We start from the raw sequence: 15,614 nt of genomic DNA, 5'->3' as shown, positions 1-15,614 counted from the left end.
TGCACCAGTTTGCATTTCCACCAGTAGTGCAAAAGAGATGATCTTTCTCCGCATCCTCGCCAACATCTGCCATTGCCTGAGTTGTTAATGTTAGCCATTCTGACAGGTGTGAGGTGGTATCTCATTGTGGTTTTGATTTGTATTTCCCTGATGGTGAGTGATGAGCATTTTTCCATGTGTCTGTTAGCCATCTGGATGTCTTCTTTGGAGAAGTGTCTATTCATGTCTTTTGCCCATTTCTTCACTGCATTATTTGTTTTTTGGGTGTGGAGTTGGATAAATTCTTTCTAGATATTGGATACTAACCCTTTATCTGATATGTCATTTGCAAATATCTTCTCCCATTCCATTGGTTGCCTTTTAGTTTTGCTGAGTATTTCCCTTGCTGTGCAGAAACTTTTTATTTTGATGAAGGCCCAATAGCTCATTTTTGCTTTTGTTTCCCTTGCCTCTAGAGATGTGTTGAGTAAGAAGTTGCTGCAGTCAAGGTCAAAGAGGTTTTGCCTGCTTTCTCCTCGAGGATTTTGATGGCTTCCTGTCTTACATTTAGGTCTTTCATCCATTTTGGGTTGATTTTTGTGTATGGTATAAGAAAGTGATCCAGGTTCATTTTTCTGCATGTCGCTGTCCAGTTTTCCCAGCACCACTTGCTGAAGAGATTGTCTTTATTCCATTGGATATTTTTTCCTGCTTTGTCAAAGATTAGTTGGCCATACATTTGAGGGCCCATTTCTGAGTACTGTATTCTGTTCTATTGAGCTATGTGTCAGTTTTTGTGTCAGTGCCATACTGTCTTGATGATAACAGTTTTGTAATACATCTTTGAAGTCCGGAATTGTGATGCCTCCTGCTTTGGCTTACTTTTTCAAGATTGCTTTGGTTATTTGGGGTCTTTTCTGGTTCCATACAATTTTTAGGATTGTTTGTTCTAGCTCTGTGAAGAATGTGGGTGTTGCTTTGATAGGGATTGCATTGAATATGTAGATTGCTTTGGGTAGTATTGACATTTTAACAATATTTGTTCTTCCTATCCAGGAGCATGGAATATTTTTCCATTTTTTGTGTGTGTTTTCTTCAATTTCTTTCATAAGCTTTCTATAATTTTCAGTGTATAGATTTTTCACCTCTTTGGTGAGATTTATTCCTAGGTATTTTTTGGGTTTTGGGGCAATTGTAAATGGGATCAATTCCTTGATTTCTCTTTCCGTTGCTTCATTATTGGTGTGTAGGAATGCAACCAATTTCTGTGCATTGATTTTATATCCTGCCACTTTGCTGAATTCATGGATCAGTTCTAGCAGTTTTTTGGTGTGATCTTTTGGGTTTTCCATATAGAGTATCATGTCATCTGCAAAGAGTGAAAGTTTGACCTCCTCCTGGCCAATTTAGATGCCTTTTATTTCCTTGTGTTGTCTGATTACAGAGACTAAGACATCCAATACCATGTTAAATAACAGTGGTGAGAATGGACATCCCTATCTTGTTCCTGACCTTAGGGGAGAGCTCTCAGTTTTTCCCCATTGAGGATAATATTAGTGTTAGGTCCTTCATATATGGCTTTTATGATCTCGAGGTATGTTCCTTCTATCCCTACTTTCTTGACGGTTTTTATCAAGAAAGGATGCTGTATTTTTTCAAATGCTTTCTCTGCATCTATTGAGGGGATCATGTTGTTCTTGTCCTTTCTTTTATTGATGTGATGAATCACACTGATTGTTTTGTGGATATTGAAACTGCCCTGCATCCCAGGTATAAATCCCACTTGGTCATGATGAATAATTTTTTTAATGTATTGTTGGATCTGGTTGGCTAATACCTTGTTGAGGATTTTTGCATCCATTTTCATCAGGGAAATTGGCCTATAGTTCTCCTTTTTAGTGGGGTCTTTGTCTGGTTTTGGAATCAAGGTAATGCTGGCTTAATAGAAAGAATTTGGAAGTTTTCCTTCCATTTCTATTTTTTGGAATGGCTTCAAGAGAATAGGTGTTAACTCTTCTGTAAATGTTTGGTAGAATTCCCCCTGGAAAGCCATCTGGCCCTGGACTCTTGTTTTTTGGGAGATTTTTGATTACTAATTTGATTTCTTTACTTTTGGTTATGGGTCTGTTGAAATTTTCTATTCCTGTTTCAGTTTTTGTGATTTATGTTTCCAGGAATTTGTCCACTTCTTCCAGATTGCCCATTTTATTGGCGTATAATTGCTCATGATATTCTCTTATTATTTTTATTTCTGCTGTGTTGGCTGTGATCTCTCCTCTTTCATTCTTGATTTTATTTATTTGGATCCTTTCCTTTTTCTTTTTGATCAAACTGGCTAGTGGTTTATCAATTTTGTTAATTCTTTCAAAGAACCAGCTTCTGGTTTCATTGATTTGTTCTACGGGTTTTTTTGTTTTTTGTTTTTTGGTTTTTTTGTTTTCGATAGCATTGACTTCTGCTCTAATCTTTATTATTTCTTGTCTTCTGCTGGTTTGGGGTTTTATTTGCTGTTCTTTTTCCAGCTCTTTAAGGTGTAAAGTTAGGTTGTATATCTGAGACCTTTCTTCCTTCTTTAGGAAGGCCTGGATTGCTATATACTTTCCTCTTATGACCACCTTTGCTGCATCCCAGAGGTTTTGGGCTGTGGTGTTATCATTTTCATTGGCTTCCATGTACTTTTTAACTTCCTCTTTAACTTCTTGGTTAGCCCATTCATTCTTTAGTAGGATGCTCTTTAGTCTCCACGTATTTGTTATCTTTACAAATTTTTCTTGTGGTTGATTTCAAACTTCATAGCATTGTGGTCTGAAAATACGCACGGTATGATCTCAATATTTTTGTACTTGTTGAAGGCTGATTTGTGTCCCAGTATATGATCTGTTCTGGAGAATGTTCCATATGCACTGGAGAAGACTGTATATTCTACTGCTTTAGGATGAAATGTTCTGAATCTATCTGTTAAGCCCATCTGGTCCAGTATGTCATTCAAAGCCATTGTTTCCTTGTTAATTTTCTGTTAGATGGTCTGTCCATTGCTGTAATTGGGGTGTTGAAGTCCCCTACTATTATGGTATTATTATCAATGAGTTCTTTATGTTTGTGATTAATTGATTTATGTATTTGGGTGTTCCACATTTGAAGCATAAATGTTTACAATTGCTAGGTCTTCTTGGTAGATAGACCCCTTAATTATGACATAATGCCCTTCTTCATCTCTTGTTGCAGTTTTTATTTTAAAGTCTAGATTGTCTGATATAAGTATGTCACTCTGGCTTTCTTTTGTTGACCATTAGCATGATAGATGGTTCTCCATCCCCTTACTTTCAATCTGAAGGTGTCTTTAGGTCTCAAGTGGGTCTCTTGTAAACAGCATATAGATGGATCTTGTTTCTTATCCATTCTGTTACCCTATGTCTTTTGATTGGACATTGAGTCCATTGATGTTTAAAGTGAGTACTGAAAGATATGAATTTATTGCCATTATGTTTCTCATAGAGTTGGAGTTTCTGGTGGTGTTCTCTGGTCCTTTCTAGTCTTTGTTGCTTTTGGTATTTATTTGTTTATTTATTTAGTCAGTTAGTCAGTTAGTCAGTCAGTCTTTTCTCCCCTCAGAGAGTCCCCCTTAAAATTTCTTGCAGGGCTGGTTTAGTGGTCACAAACTCCTTTAATTTTTGATTTTCTGGCAAACTTTTAATCTCTGCTTCTATTTTGAATGAGAGCTTTGCTGGATAAAGAATTCTTGGCTGCATATTTTTCTGATTCAGCACACTGAATACATCCTGCCACTCCTTTCTGTCCTGCTAAGTTTCTGTGGATAGGTCTGCTGCAAACCTGATCTGTCTTCTCTTGTAGGTTAAGGACTTTTTTCTCTTGCTGCTTTCATGATTCTTTCCTTGCCTGAGTATTTTGTGAATTTGACTATGATATGCCTTGTTGTTGGCCGGTTTTTGTTGAACCTTATGGGAGTCCTCTGTGCTTCTTGGATTTTGATGTCTGTGTCTTTCCCCAGGTTAGGAAAGTTTTCTGCTATGATTTGCTCACATAATCCTTCTACCCCTTTTTCTCTCTTTTCGTCTTTGGGGAACCCTATGATTCTGATGTTTTTCCTTTTTAATGAGTCACTGATTTCTCTAATTCTTAAATCATGCTCTTTTGCCTTAGTCTCCCTCTTTTTTTTCTGGTTCGTTATTCTCCATAAGTTTGTCCTCTATATCACTGATTCACTGCTCTGCCTCATCCATCCTTGCCGGGGCAAGGCATCCATTAGAGATTGCATCTCAGTTATAGCGTTTTTTATTTCATCTTAACTAGCTTTTACTTCTTTTATCTCTGCCGAAAGGGATTCTAATCTATTTTTGACCCCAGCTAGTATTCTTATTATTGGGATTCAGAATTCTGGTTCAGACATCTTGCTTGTATCTGTGTTTATTAAGTCCGTGGCTGTCATTTCTTCCTGCTCTTTCTTTTGGGGTGAATTCCTTTCTTTCATCATTTTGAAGGAAGAAAAGAAATTAATAAGGTACGGGGCGCCTGGGTGGCGCAGTCGGTTAAGCGTCCGACTTCAGCCAGGTCACGATCTTGCGGTCCGTGTGTTCGAGCCCCGCGTCAGGCTCTGGGCTGATGGCTCAGAGCCTGGAGCCTGTTTCCGATTCTGTGTCTCCCTCTCTCTCTGCCCCTCCCCCGTTCATGCTCTGTCTCTCTCTGTCCCAAAAATAAATAAATATTGAAAAAAAAAATTAAAAAAAGTAAAAAAATTAAAAGCAACACACACACACACACACACACACACACACACACACACACACACACACAATCAATAAAGGAAGCTAGATCCTAGGTGTGTTTTGGTCTGGTTGTTGAAAGGAGCTTGACAGATTAGAGAAACGGGGGGGCGGGGGGAAGGAAAACTGAAAATTTGATTAAATGAATAAATAGAATAAAATGAAATGATGGAAGTAAAATAGAACTTGAAAATTTACAAAAAAGTAAAAAATAGAAAAAAATAAAAATATTTTTAATAAAAATTGAAAATAAAAATAAATTTTCTCTCTTTCTGAATTCAAGAGAAAGAAAAGAAATTGAACAGACTGAAATATGGTTGAAATTACACCATTTTCCCCTAGAAGTCAAGCTATGAAGCACTTTATAGTCCATAAACTAAGCAGGCGGAGAGATTTGTCATGTTTCTGAAGAGTGAGGTTGGCCCAGTTGGATGGGGCTCAGTGTAATGGCTCCGTTCTCCACTAGATGGCGCTGCTTAGCTTACCAGGGTGGATTGTTGTGGCGCGTGTAGGTGCGTATATGCGCATGCGTGGGAGGGGCAAAAATGGCGTCACCCAGCTACCCCGTCTCTCCTCGCGCACCCATCCTTTGTCTCTGGCTTCCCGCGGCTCCCCACTTTTATACCCTCCATGACCAAGTCATCAGGGCTCCAGGCGGCATTTCCCTCCTGAGTTTTATCTCAGATGAGACTGTGTTTCCCGACCCCTCACTTCTGAGGGACCGCGGCTCTGACGCGCTCCACCCCTCTGCGGGAGGGTCTCACCGAGCACAGGCCGGGTGCCGCCGTCCCCAGGAACGTTGGCGGGACTGTGCTGCTGACGCCCAGAGACTGCGGCTGAGCTGGGTGCCAGCCGCCCCAGAGAAAGTTCCCACGATCGGGTAGCAGCAGCGTTTCAGGGATTATGGAAAATCTCAATGCACATCTGGCTTCACCCCCAGCGACCTTGTTCCAGCACCAGCGAATGCGATTGTTCTCCGGGGTCCACTGGGACCGGGTGGCCGCACAGCCTCTACCGAATGTCCTCCCAGCAGGGGAACCGCCTCTCCCCGTGTGGCCCGAAGAGCCCCGGACCCCACTCTGCTCCTGGGGTTTCGCCCTTCCCACCGGAGCACCACCAGGTATCAGCTGCGGAGTTGCAGACTCTGCTCTCCCTGTTTGTAGTCTTAATGGAATTTAAACCTTCTCCTCTCCTTTCTCCCTTTTCAGTTCAGTCCCTGTGGCTGTTTCCACTTTTCTGTTTTCTCTCCAGCTGTTTTTTTTGGGGGGGGGTGCTTTTCCCATATTCTCCCCCGTCTGCATCCTCTCTCCACGAGGAGAAACAACTCCCTGCCCTCTGTGGCTTCTCTCCCCTGGTTCACCTCTCGACACCACATACCTGCTGAGTTCTGTGGTTCAGGTTGTGCATATTGTTGTGTCAATACTCAGATCGGTTTTCTAGGTGTGAAGGATGGTTTAGTGTTGGTCTGGTTGTGTTTCATTGACCCGAGAAGCAAAAAAAAAAAAACCTTCCATTCTCTTCCACCATCTTGGCTCCTCCCCCTAAAATATTTTATATATATGTGTTTGTGTGTGTGTATATATATATATGTGAATAAGTATTGTTTCATAGAAGTTTTATATATATAGTATATATTATATATATATATATATACATATATATATATATATAGACCCTTAATGAAACTATTCTTGCTAGGTACACTGATAACTTTTATTCTGTTCTATTTCATTTTTTAAAATACCATTTATGACCCACTAATAGAAATCAATTATTGAAAACAAATCGATTATTGAAATCAAGAAATTAATTTCATAACCCACTAATAGGTTGCCACCCATAGTGTGAAACCTGTTAACTGCTCTGTACTGCAAAGGTTTTAAAGCTAAAATGTACTCTTCCCATAGTCCCTTACAGCCAGGCTTCTAGGTGTGATTTAGTGTCCATCAGTCAGCGACAGCTGGAATTTGGAAGATGGGAGTGATGTAGAGGCCATGTGTGTGATGTGTTGGTTTTTTCCAGCTGGGGTCCGCAGTGACCGAGGCACTTGGTTTTGCTGAGGCAGTTTCAGCAGCATCATTGACGAGGGCAACTTTGGTTAACATCTTACCAAGATTTTAGATAGAACATAGATTGAACAAGATAGAACCTAGATAGAACAAGGTTTTAACATAGAAGCTGGCAAAATAATTCTAGTATTTGATTGGAAAACAAAGGTCCAAAAATATTCACACTGAATGTTTCATAATCCTGAAAGATAAGAGCAGGCAGAGGGACTTGACTTCCCAGATATCGAAACTTATGGAGAATCTGTAGTGTTGATGCAGCAAAAGCAAGTGGAACAGCTGAACATAATAGAGATCCCAGAACAAGACCAAGCATATAAAACAGTTTGGCGTTTTTAAAAGATGGCCTCACAAGTCAGTGGGAAAAGAGCGAACTATTCAGTTGTTGATGTGAGTACTGCTGGGTTTCCATATCAAAGAAAACAAAATTAGATCCTTTCTTCTCACTGTAATAAAAGTAAATTCCAGGTGAGTTACAGACCTAAATGGAAAAAAAAAAAAAAAAAAAAAACTTTACAACTATTAGAAAGTGATACAGAAAAATATTCTTATGACCTTGTGGGATAGATAGATTTCTCAGATAAAAAGTGAAAACTACAAATCATTAAAAAAACTAATATGATTGATTATATCTAAATTTAAGTTTTCCTTCTACATGACTAAACATACCACAAAGTTCAAAGAAGAGCAATAAATTAGGAAAAAATATTTGCCACTTCTGTATAAGGATTAATATTCAGAATATGTCAAGAATAAGTGCAGCAAATTACCAATATCAAGAATCAAAGAATAGACATCACTACAGATCCTCTAGGTTGGTGAGACATGATTATGAACAACTTTATTCCAGTAAATTCTACAATTTAGATGAAATGGAGAAATACTTTGAAAGACACAAACTGCTAAAGCTTACCCAAGAAGAAATATGTAACCTGAATATTCAGTCTCTATCAATGAAAGAAATTGACATCCCAGTTATAAATCTTTCCACAAAGAAAGTTCCAGGTCCAGCTGGCTTTACTTTTGAATTCTACCAAGTATTTAAGGGAGTAATGTTACCAATTCTACACAGTCTTTCAGAAAATAGAGGAGAGGGATACATTTCCTACCTCATAGAAAGACCTAAAAGATTTACCAAAAAGCTGCTACAACTAAAAAATTGTATAAGGTGTATGCATATAGTCAATATGTAAAAATCAATTGTATTTCTATGTTATAGCAACAAATAATTGGAAATTAAAATGAAAATGTACCTCATTTCAGCTGATTACAAGCAAAACAGTAAGAATTTTATAATTAGATTGCCTGGGTATGAATCAGAACCCTGTCATTTATTAGATGTGTGATCTTCAATAAAATTTAAGATTTTTCTTTAAAAAAACCCTGCAAATTAGAAAGAAAAGTAATAGGAAATTTATAAAAATTCACAATTTTTGTTAGGCAATTCACAGATGAAAAGATGCTCCAATTCACTGGAGGGTCAGAGAAATGTAAATTGAAACAATATAAAGATATAATTTTAAATCTGTTAGATTGGGGAGGGAGAGTCATAAAATCTAATTTTAAAGATACGAAGAAAAAGAAATTCACTTACATCCTCATAGAAGCATAAATTCATTCATCAACTGGATTGTTAATAGAATCAGATTGAAAATGTACAGAAATTGTGCTCCTATGTATTTATCATAGAACAGTTTTCAGATATTGGGGTCTCTGCTGTCAGCGCAGAGCCTGCTTCAGATCCTTTGCCCCCCTCCCTCTTTGCCCCTCCCCACTCATGCGTGCTGTATCTCTCAAAAATAAATATTTAAAACAAAAGAATAGATTCTGATGGAATTGCGTTGCTTCAAAATATAACTTCAAGAAATTGAATGAGATGATTGTGTAAGATGGGCAAAAAATGCACACTCAACTCGGAGGAGAGTTTAATAAATGAGTGATTTATCAATATGTGGGCAGAGCCTCCAGAAACCACAGAAGAGAAGTCAGTATGCGGAAGGAAGCCCGCTGATAACAGCGGACACAGTGATCACACGGGCTCTGGATCCAGAGAGGCAGACAGGAGATACCTCGCACTGGGAGGCACTTGAGAGTTGGTGAATATCCATCACATCAGATCATTAGGGTCTTAAAATCACTGAAGCCAAGCTCTTATTGCAGGTGGTAACACAACAGACTCATTTGCTTCCTCGAGCCACTTTAATTATTATAGATGCACTTCATATTGCAAATGTTTGCTTTCCTATTTGCTGTTGCAGGCGGCTCGCATCCGCTTAATTGTGTAGCATGATTCAGTTATACGTTTTCGGAGATAAAAGAAGGAGGGCTGGAACGTGTTTTACACTGCCTACAGCTGGAGTGTGGTCTGCCTCTCGTCCCTCCCTTCCCCACACTCATTCTTTCAGTGGGCACTGAAGAAATGCTGACAACATCAAGGATGGCATCTCACCACATTGCTGATCCTTTGTGAGGAAATGAAGATTGATTGTCACCAGCAAACAATTCGAAGCCTCATGATTCCCCCCACCCCACACACTAATTTCCTTGATAATAGCAAATAGAAAAAGAGTGATCTGAAATGAGTTGTTATGTCTTACAATATTCTTGCCTCTTACGCAGCGTAGATTGGAAAGATTAATTCTCAAGTTTATAAGGAAGAAAATTAGCAGAGAGCAGCAGTTCACTTTCAAATAATCTTCTTTTCAATGTATTAGTTATTGTAATTAGTTTTTCCATCTTAGTTTCCTCTGAATGGACACTGTGGCCAAGGGAGAGGAGGAGAATGAAGAGTATTTTGCTTCTACAGGAAGTATGGCAACAGAAGAGACCAGTGGTAAGGAAATGCCAACCACACTAACTTCCATAAAGACTCCCGAGGTCCCTCTTTGCTGACTTAAGTAATGGAGTGTGATATCTGTTTCCTGTTGCTCTAACAAATTATCACAAACCTAGTGGCTTTAGAAAACACAAGTTTATTCTAGAACGGTTCCGGAGGTCAGGCTACGAGATGAGTCTTCAGGGGCTAAAAGGAAGATGTCAGTGGGCTAGTGGCTTCTGAATTCTCTAGGGAAGACTCCATGCTTTGTCTCTTGCAGTATCCAGAGACAGCAGTATTCCTTGGTCCTGGCCTCATCACGCTGGTCTCTGCTTCTGTGGCCACGTAGCGTTCTACTTCTGACCTTCTCCCCCCCCTACCCCGCCTTCTAAGGACCTTGGTGGTTACATTGGGCTCACCTAGATGATCCAGGCTAATCTCCCCCTTTCAAGATCCTTACCTTAATCACATCTGTAGAGTCTCTTTTGCCATAAAAGGTAACATTTACAGGTTTTGGGGATTAGAATGTGGGTGTCTTTGGGGGCAATTATATAGCTAATCACAGGTGTTTTTTAAGTGTGTGCCATCAAGGGATCCCAAGTAGACAGGACGTGCTGGCTCGTTAGTGTATAACTGTAAGTCCTGTGGGGTAACCTCACCGTTGTTGGAGAAGCCAGACCCAGACCATGGGTACAGTTTGAAATGTACATTTATTGCTGATTTTATTGACCCAGTTAGTTAAGTCTGAAGTCTTTCACTTACTGTTTGAAGATTGAACCACTTACAACAGAATTTAAACCTACTGAAACTTTGTTTCCGAGTTTTATTTGTTGCTGTGCCTCAACAGTTTCTAGCAATCTCTCATCAAAATCAATTCTATTATTCCCTCTACCTTTGTCATGTGCCCTTAGGCATCCTATAATTTTCCATTATAGCACTTACTGTATAATGTAATAAATGATGATGTCTTCCCTAGGTCGTTCATAGGCCATAAGCTCTGTGAAGACGGGGGACATGTCTTTCTTCTGTTTTTACTACATGCTAGCTCACTGCACTGAACCCTGGGTGTCATAGGCATTTAATGATTTTGAAGGAATGCATGAATTTCTCACCACTCCTCCTTATCAACTCTACTGCTGCACTGCGTTCAAAAGCAAACAAGGAACAGTTATCTTATTCATCTTAGTAACTAAGAACTAGCACAGTATTTGGGACACAGAGGATGTTTTAAATGAAAGCCCAGACACAAGTCAAGATTAGCTTAACTGACCTATCAAGTAATGTACTCAAAAGGAATATTCTTCTCCAAAACTAACTTGACAAGGGGTCTGTGGGTTGCTTAGCTCTGAGAAAGCTACTTACAGATGACCAGAAAGACCATTCCACATTAACCTTCTTGCTATCTAATCTCACCATTCTGTGCAAAATTAGAATTAGGACTAGAATATATTCGAGAGAAATGATCCCCCTTAACAAGGTCTGAGATGCCTATTCTGAAAATGGAAGTAAGCAAACAAGGGTTGATTATTAAATAATCTTGTCCACAAAATAACAAGAAATAACAAGTGTTGGTGAGGACGTGGAGAAAAAGGAACCCTCGTGCACTGTTGGTGGGAATGCAAACTGGTGCAGCCTCATCATGGAGGTTCCTCAGAAAATTACAAATAGAACTACTATGTGATCCAGAACTCCACTATTGAAAATTTATCTAAAGAAAATGAAAACACTAACTCAAAAAGATATATAGCCAAAATATAGGAGCAACCTAACTGGCCATCCGTAGAAGAATGGATAAAGAAGATGTGGCATACATATGCAATGGAATATTACTCAGCTATAAGAAAGAATGAGATCTTACTATTTGCAACAACATGAATGGACCTAGAGGTATTATGATACATGAAATAAGAGAAAAATACCATATGATTTTACTTATATGTGGAACCTAAAAGACAAAACAAAAAACAAAAACACGTCCATAAATATAGAGAACAAACTGATGTTTGTTGGGGGGGGGGGGCAACATGAGGGAAGGAGAGTGAGAAGTATAGGCTTCCAGTTATGGAATGAGTAAGTCATGGGGATGGAAAGTACTGCATAGAGAATATAGTCAATGGTATTGTAAAAAAAAATAATAATCTTGTCCATGTATTTATAGATTTATTACCAAAATAACCATTCATCCTAGAGTACCAACATCCTAGAGTTGTAGAATAAATGAATTTGGTGATTTTTTTTTTAACTGAAACATTTCCCTGCCTCCATAGAGAGGTAATGTATTATCTTAATTCCTCAACTAAGGAATTTTTGGTACAACCATCAGATCTCCTAAAATAATTCATCTAAAGGAAACATTTTAGAAATGGTATCAGTTTCATTCCAGCCATTTGAGGGAGCAGCACATTCAGAGAAAACAAAAAAGTCATTAGGAGTTGGATCAGTGTCTAGATTTTTCTGTTTGCTTGGTAGCTGAGAAGCTGGCTCTTGCGTGTTGACTAATATATAGGTTACCTTTGATTTATTCAAGGAATGCTTGGTCAAAAGAATGAATACATACATGAAGACAACTGTCAATAAAGCCTAAGGGGAAAGTTAGACAATAAGTAGCTGTCTTTATTCCTCCAGTCCGCTGCATCCCAGAAGAGGCTACTCATTAATTTATGAATAGCTCCCAAAACATCTTCATTTTGTTGTGAAGAGACAATTTTCTCACGGCAAAAGAATTTATAATCTTCCCAATCCAGTCCATCCGGAGAGGGATGTGGCTTGATAAGGAGTCAGCTGGTAAGGAGAAAGGGGACTAGGTAAAAGGTTTTACGACAAGGGGTCATAAAATGGCATTCAGTGAGAAACGGAGTGGGCACCGAAGCTTTGTGTGTCTCAGTTTCCTTTCAAGCATTTCAAACCACCCCAGATAGCTTCAAGTTTATCCTAGGAAGATGTACGTACACAAGGTATCAAAAAATTTCCTTAACTAGTTTCTAGTATTCCAAAGATAGTTTCGGAGTGGGGGGGGGGAGGAATCACATTTATTTATTCATCAAATATTTTGAGTACCTACTATGTGCTGCATTCTCTTCTAGGTTCTATGTTAAAAGAGGTAATGTGTGTTGAGCATTGTCCTAAAACTTTGCATTCCTTGGCATATCTAATCCTCAGAAGAAAACTATGAAATGTGTGCTATTGATTCCATTTTATGGATGAGAAAACTGAGGCTCTAGTTAAGTAACTTTCCCAAGCCATGCAACTAATAATTGGCAAAGCCTGGATTATCTGACTTTAGAGATCACTTGTTAAGTCACTCTGCTGTATACTGCTACGATTCTTGAGGGGTTTTGATTCTAGCCAGCCCTTATGTTTCCATGGGCTGTTCAATGACAATAATGACAGTGAGGATGGCAACTGCCATGCATTGAGTGCCATGCTCCATATCACCATGTGAAATACATTCTATGGTTATGTCATACTTCTCAGAACAACTCTATTAAGTAGGTTTATAATCCCTCCTCTGTTGATGAAAATAATAAACTTGGAGTTCATTAAATAGCTTTTTTTTTTTAATTTTTTTTCACCATTTATTTTTTTGGGGACAGAGAGAGACAGAGCATGAACGGGGGAGGGGCAGAGAGAGAGGGAGACACAGAATCGGAAACAGGCTCCAGGCTCTGAGTCATCAGCCCAGAGCCTGACACGGGGCTCGAACTCACGGACCGCGAGATCGTGACCTGGCTGAAGTCGGACGCTTAACCGACTGCGCCACCCAGGCGCCCCTAAATACCTTTTTTTTTAATGTTTATTTTCAAGAGAGAGACAGAGAGAGAGGCACAGAGTGCAAGAATGGCAGGGGCAGAGAGAGAGGGAGACACAGAATCTGAAGCAGGCTCCAGACTCTGTATGTGACTGCTAGGTCTAGATCCCCTTTTGTCTTCTGCCAAGGTCCATGTGCTTAGTTACCCCTTCTGGTCTGCCTCCTGTGAAAGAGAGTTAATTCAAGAGAAAAGGGGACACTTCTCTTTCAAAGAGTGTTTCAGGACAAGTTCAGGGCACGAACAGTAAGTTGAGAACAGACACTGGTGGAATCCTTATGAAACCAAGACAGAACTTTTTTTTTTTTTTTTTTTGAGTGTGAGTGTAGTTGACCCACATTGTTACATTAGTTTCAGGTGTCACACAAGTGATTTGCCAAGTGTATACATGATGCTGTGTTCACCACAGGTATAGCTACCATCTGTCCCGTTACATCATTACATCGCTATTACAGTATCACTGTATTCTTTATGCTCTGCTTTCTGTTCCTAGGACTTACTCATTCCATAACTGGAGGCCTGTATCTCCCTCTCTCCTTCACCGATTTTGGCAACCATCTGGCAACCATCAGTTTGTATCTGTATTTATAGTTCTGATTCTGCTTTATGTCTGTTTATTCATTATTTTTTTAGATCACATTTATTTTTTTAATTAATTAATTTTTAAATTTGCATCCAAGTTAGGTAGCATATAGTGCAACAGTGATTTCAGGAGTAGATCCCTTAATGTCCCTTGCCCATTTTGTCCCTCCCGACTCCCACAACCCCTCCAGCAACCCTCTGTTTGTTCTCCGTATTTAAGAGTCTCTTCTGTTTTGTCCCCCTCCCTGTTTTTATATTATTTTTGCTTCCCTTCCCTTATATTCATCTGTTTTTATCTTAAAGTATTCATATGAGTGAAGTCATATGATATTTGTCTTTCTCTGACTGACGAATTTCGCTTAGCATAATACCCTCCAGTTCCATCCACATAGTTGCAAATGGCAAGATTTCATTCTTTTTGATTGCCGAGTAATACTCCATTGTACATATATACTGCATCCTCTTTATCCATTCATCCTCTGATGGACATTTGGGCTCTTTCCATACTTTGGCTATTGTCAGTAGCACTGCTATAAACCTTGGAGTGCATGTGCTCCTTCAGAACAGCACACCTGTATCCCTTGGATAAATACCTAGTAGTGCAATTGCTGGGTCGTAGGGTAGTTCTAGTTTTAATTTTTTGAGGAACCTCCATATTGTTTTCCAGAGTGGCTGCACCGGTTTGCATTCCCACCAGCAGTGCAAAAGAGATCCTCTTTCTCCGCATCCTCTCTGACATCTGTTGTTGCCTGAGTTGTTAATGTTAGCCATTCTGACAGGTGTGAGGTGGTATCTCATTGTGGTTTTGATTTGTATTTCCCTGGTGGTGAGTGATGAGCATTTTTCCATGTGTCTATTAGCCATCTGGATGTCTTCTTTGGAGAAATGTCTATTCGTGTCTTCACTGGAAGAAATGGGTGTTGAGTTTGATAAGTTTTTTATAGATTCTGTGTACTAACCCTTTATCTGATATGTCATTTGCAAATATCTTCTCCCATTCCATCAGTTGCTTTTTAATTTTGCTGATTGTTTCCTTCACTGTGCAGAAGCTTTTTATTTTGATGAAGTCCCAATAGTTCATTTTTGCTTTTGTTATTCTTGCCTCCGGAGACACGGTGAATAAGAAGTTGTTGCAGCCAAGGTCAAAGAGGTTTTTGCCTGCTTTCTCCTTGAGGATTTTGATGGCTTCCTGTCTTACGTTTAGGTCTTTCAGCCATTTTGGGTTGATTTTTGTGTATGGTGTAAGAAAGTGGTCCAGGTTCATTTTTCTGCATGTCGCTGTCCAGTTTTCCCAGCACCACTTGCTGAAGAGATTGTCTTTATTCCATTGGATATTCATTCCTGCTTTGTCAAAGATTAGTTGGCCATACGTTTGTGAGTCCATTCTGAGTTCTGTATTCTGTTCTATTGAGCTATGTGTCAGTATTTGTGCCTGAACAATACTATCTTGATGATTACAGCTTTGTAATACAGCATGAAGTCCAGGATTGTGATGTCTCCAGCTTCAGTTTTCTTTTTCAAGATTGCTTTGGCTATTCGGGGTCTTTTCTGGTTCCATACAAATTTTAGGATTGTTTGTTCTAGC

At 39.2% G+C, this 15,614-nt stretch overlaps 1 protein-coding gene across 8 annotated transcripts in view; it reads left to right on the top strand.

Annotated features, from left to right (window-relative positions):
* The first annotated feature begins 5,211 nt into the window (after window positions 1-5,211).
* MAB21L3 (mab-21 like 3) overlaps window positions 5,212-15,614 on the top strand; it is a 145,164-nt gene continuing 134,761 nt past the window's right edge. For 6 of the 8 annotated variants that reach the window (XR_007154909.1, XR_007154908.1, XR_007154906.1 and 3 more), the window contains exon 1: window positions 5,212-5,880. Coding sequence is in view for 2 of the 8 variants with exons in the window: in XM_047871830.1 (XP_047727786.1) it covers window positions 5,677-5,880 (204 nt within the window). In the remaining 6 variants the exon portion in view is untranslated. The remainder of the gene's footprint in view (window positions 5,881-15,614) is intronic. The other 2 variants (XR_007154910.1, XM_047871828.1) reach the window with 2 other exon arrangements.

This window comes from Prionailurus viverrinus, chromosome C1 (assembly GCF_022837055.1).
Source record: "Prionailurus viverrinus isolate Anna chromosome C1, UM_Priviv_1.0, whole genome shotgun sequence".
NCBI classification, from domain to species: domain Eukaryota; kingdom Metazoa; phylum Chordata; class Mammalia; order Carnivora; family Felidae; genus Prionailurus; species Prionailurus viverrinus.
The sequence above is the reverse complement of the archived record's forward strand: the minus strand, read 5'-3'. Positions and strand labels throughout refer to the sequence as shown.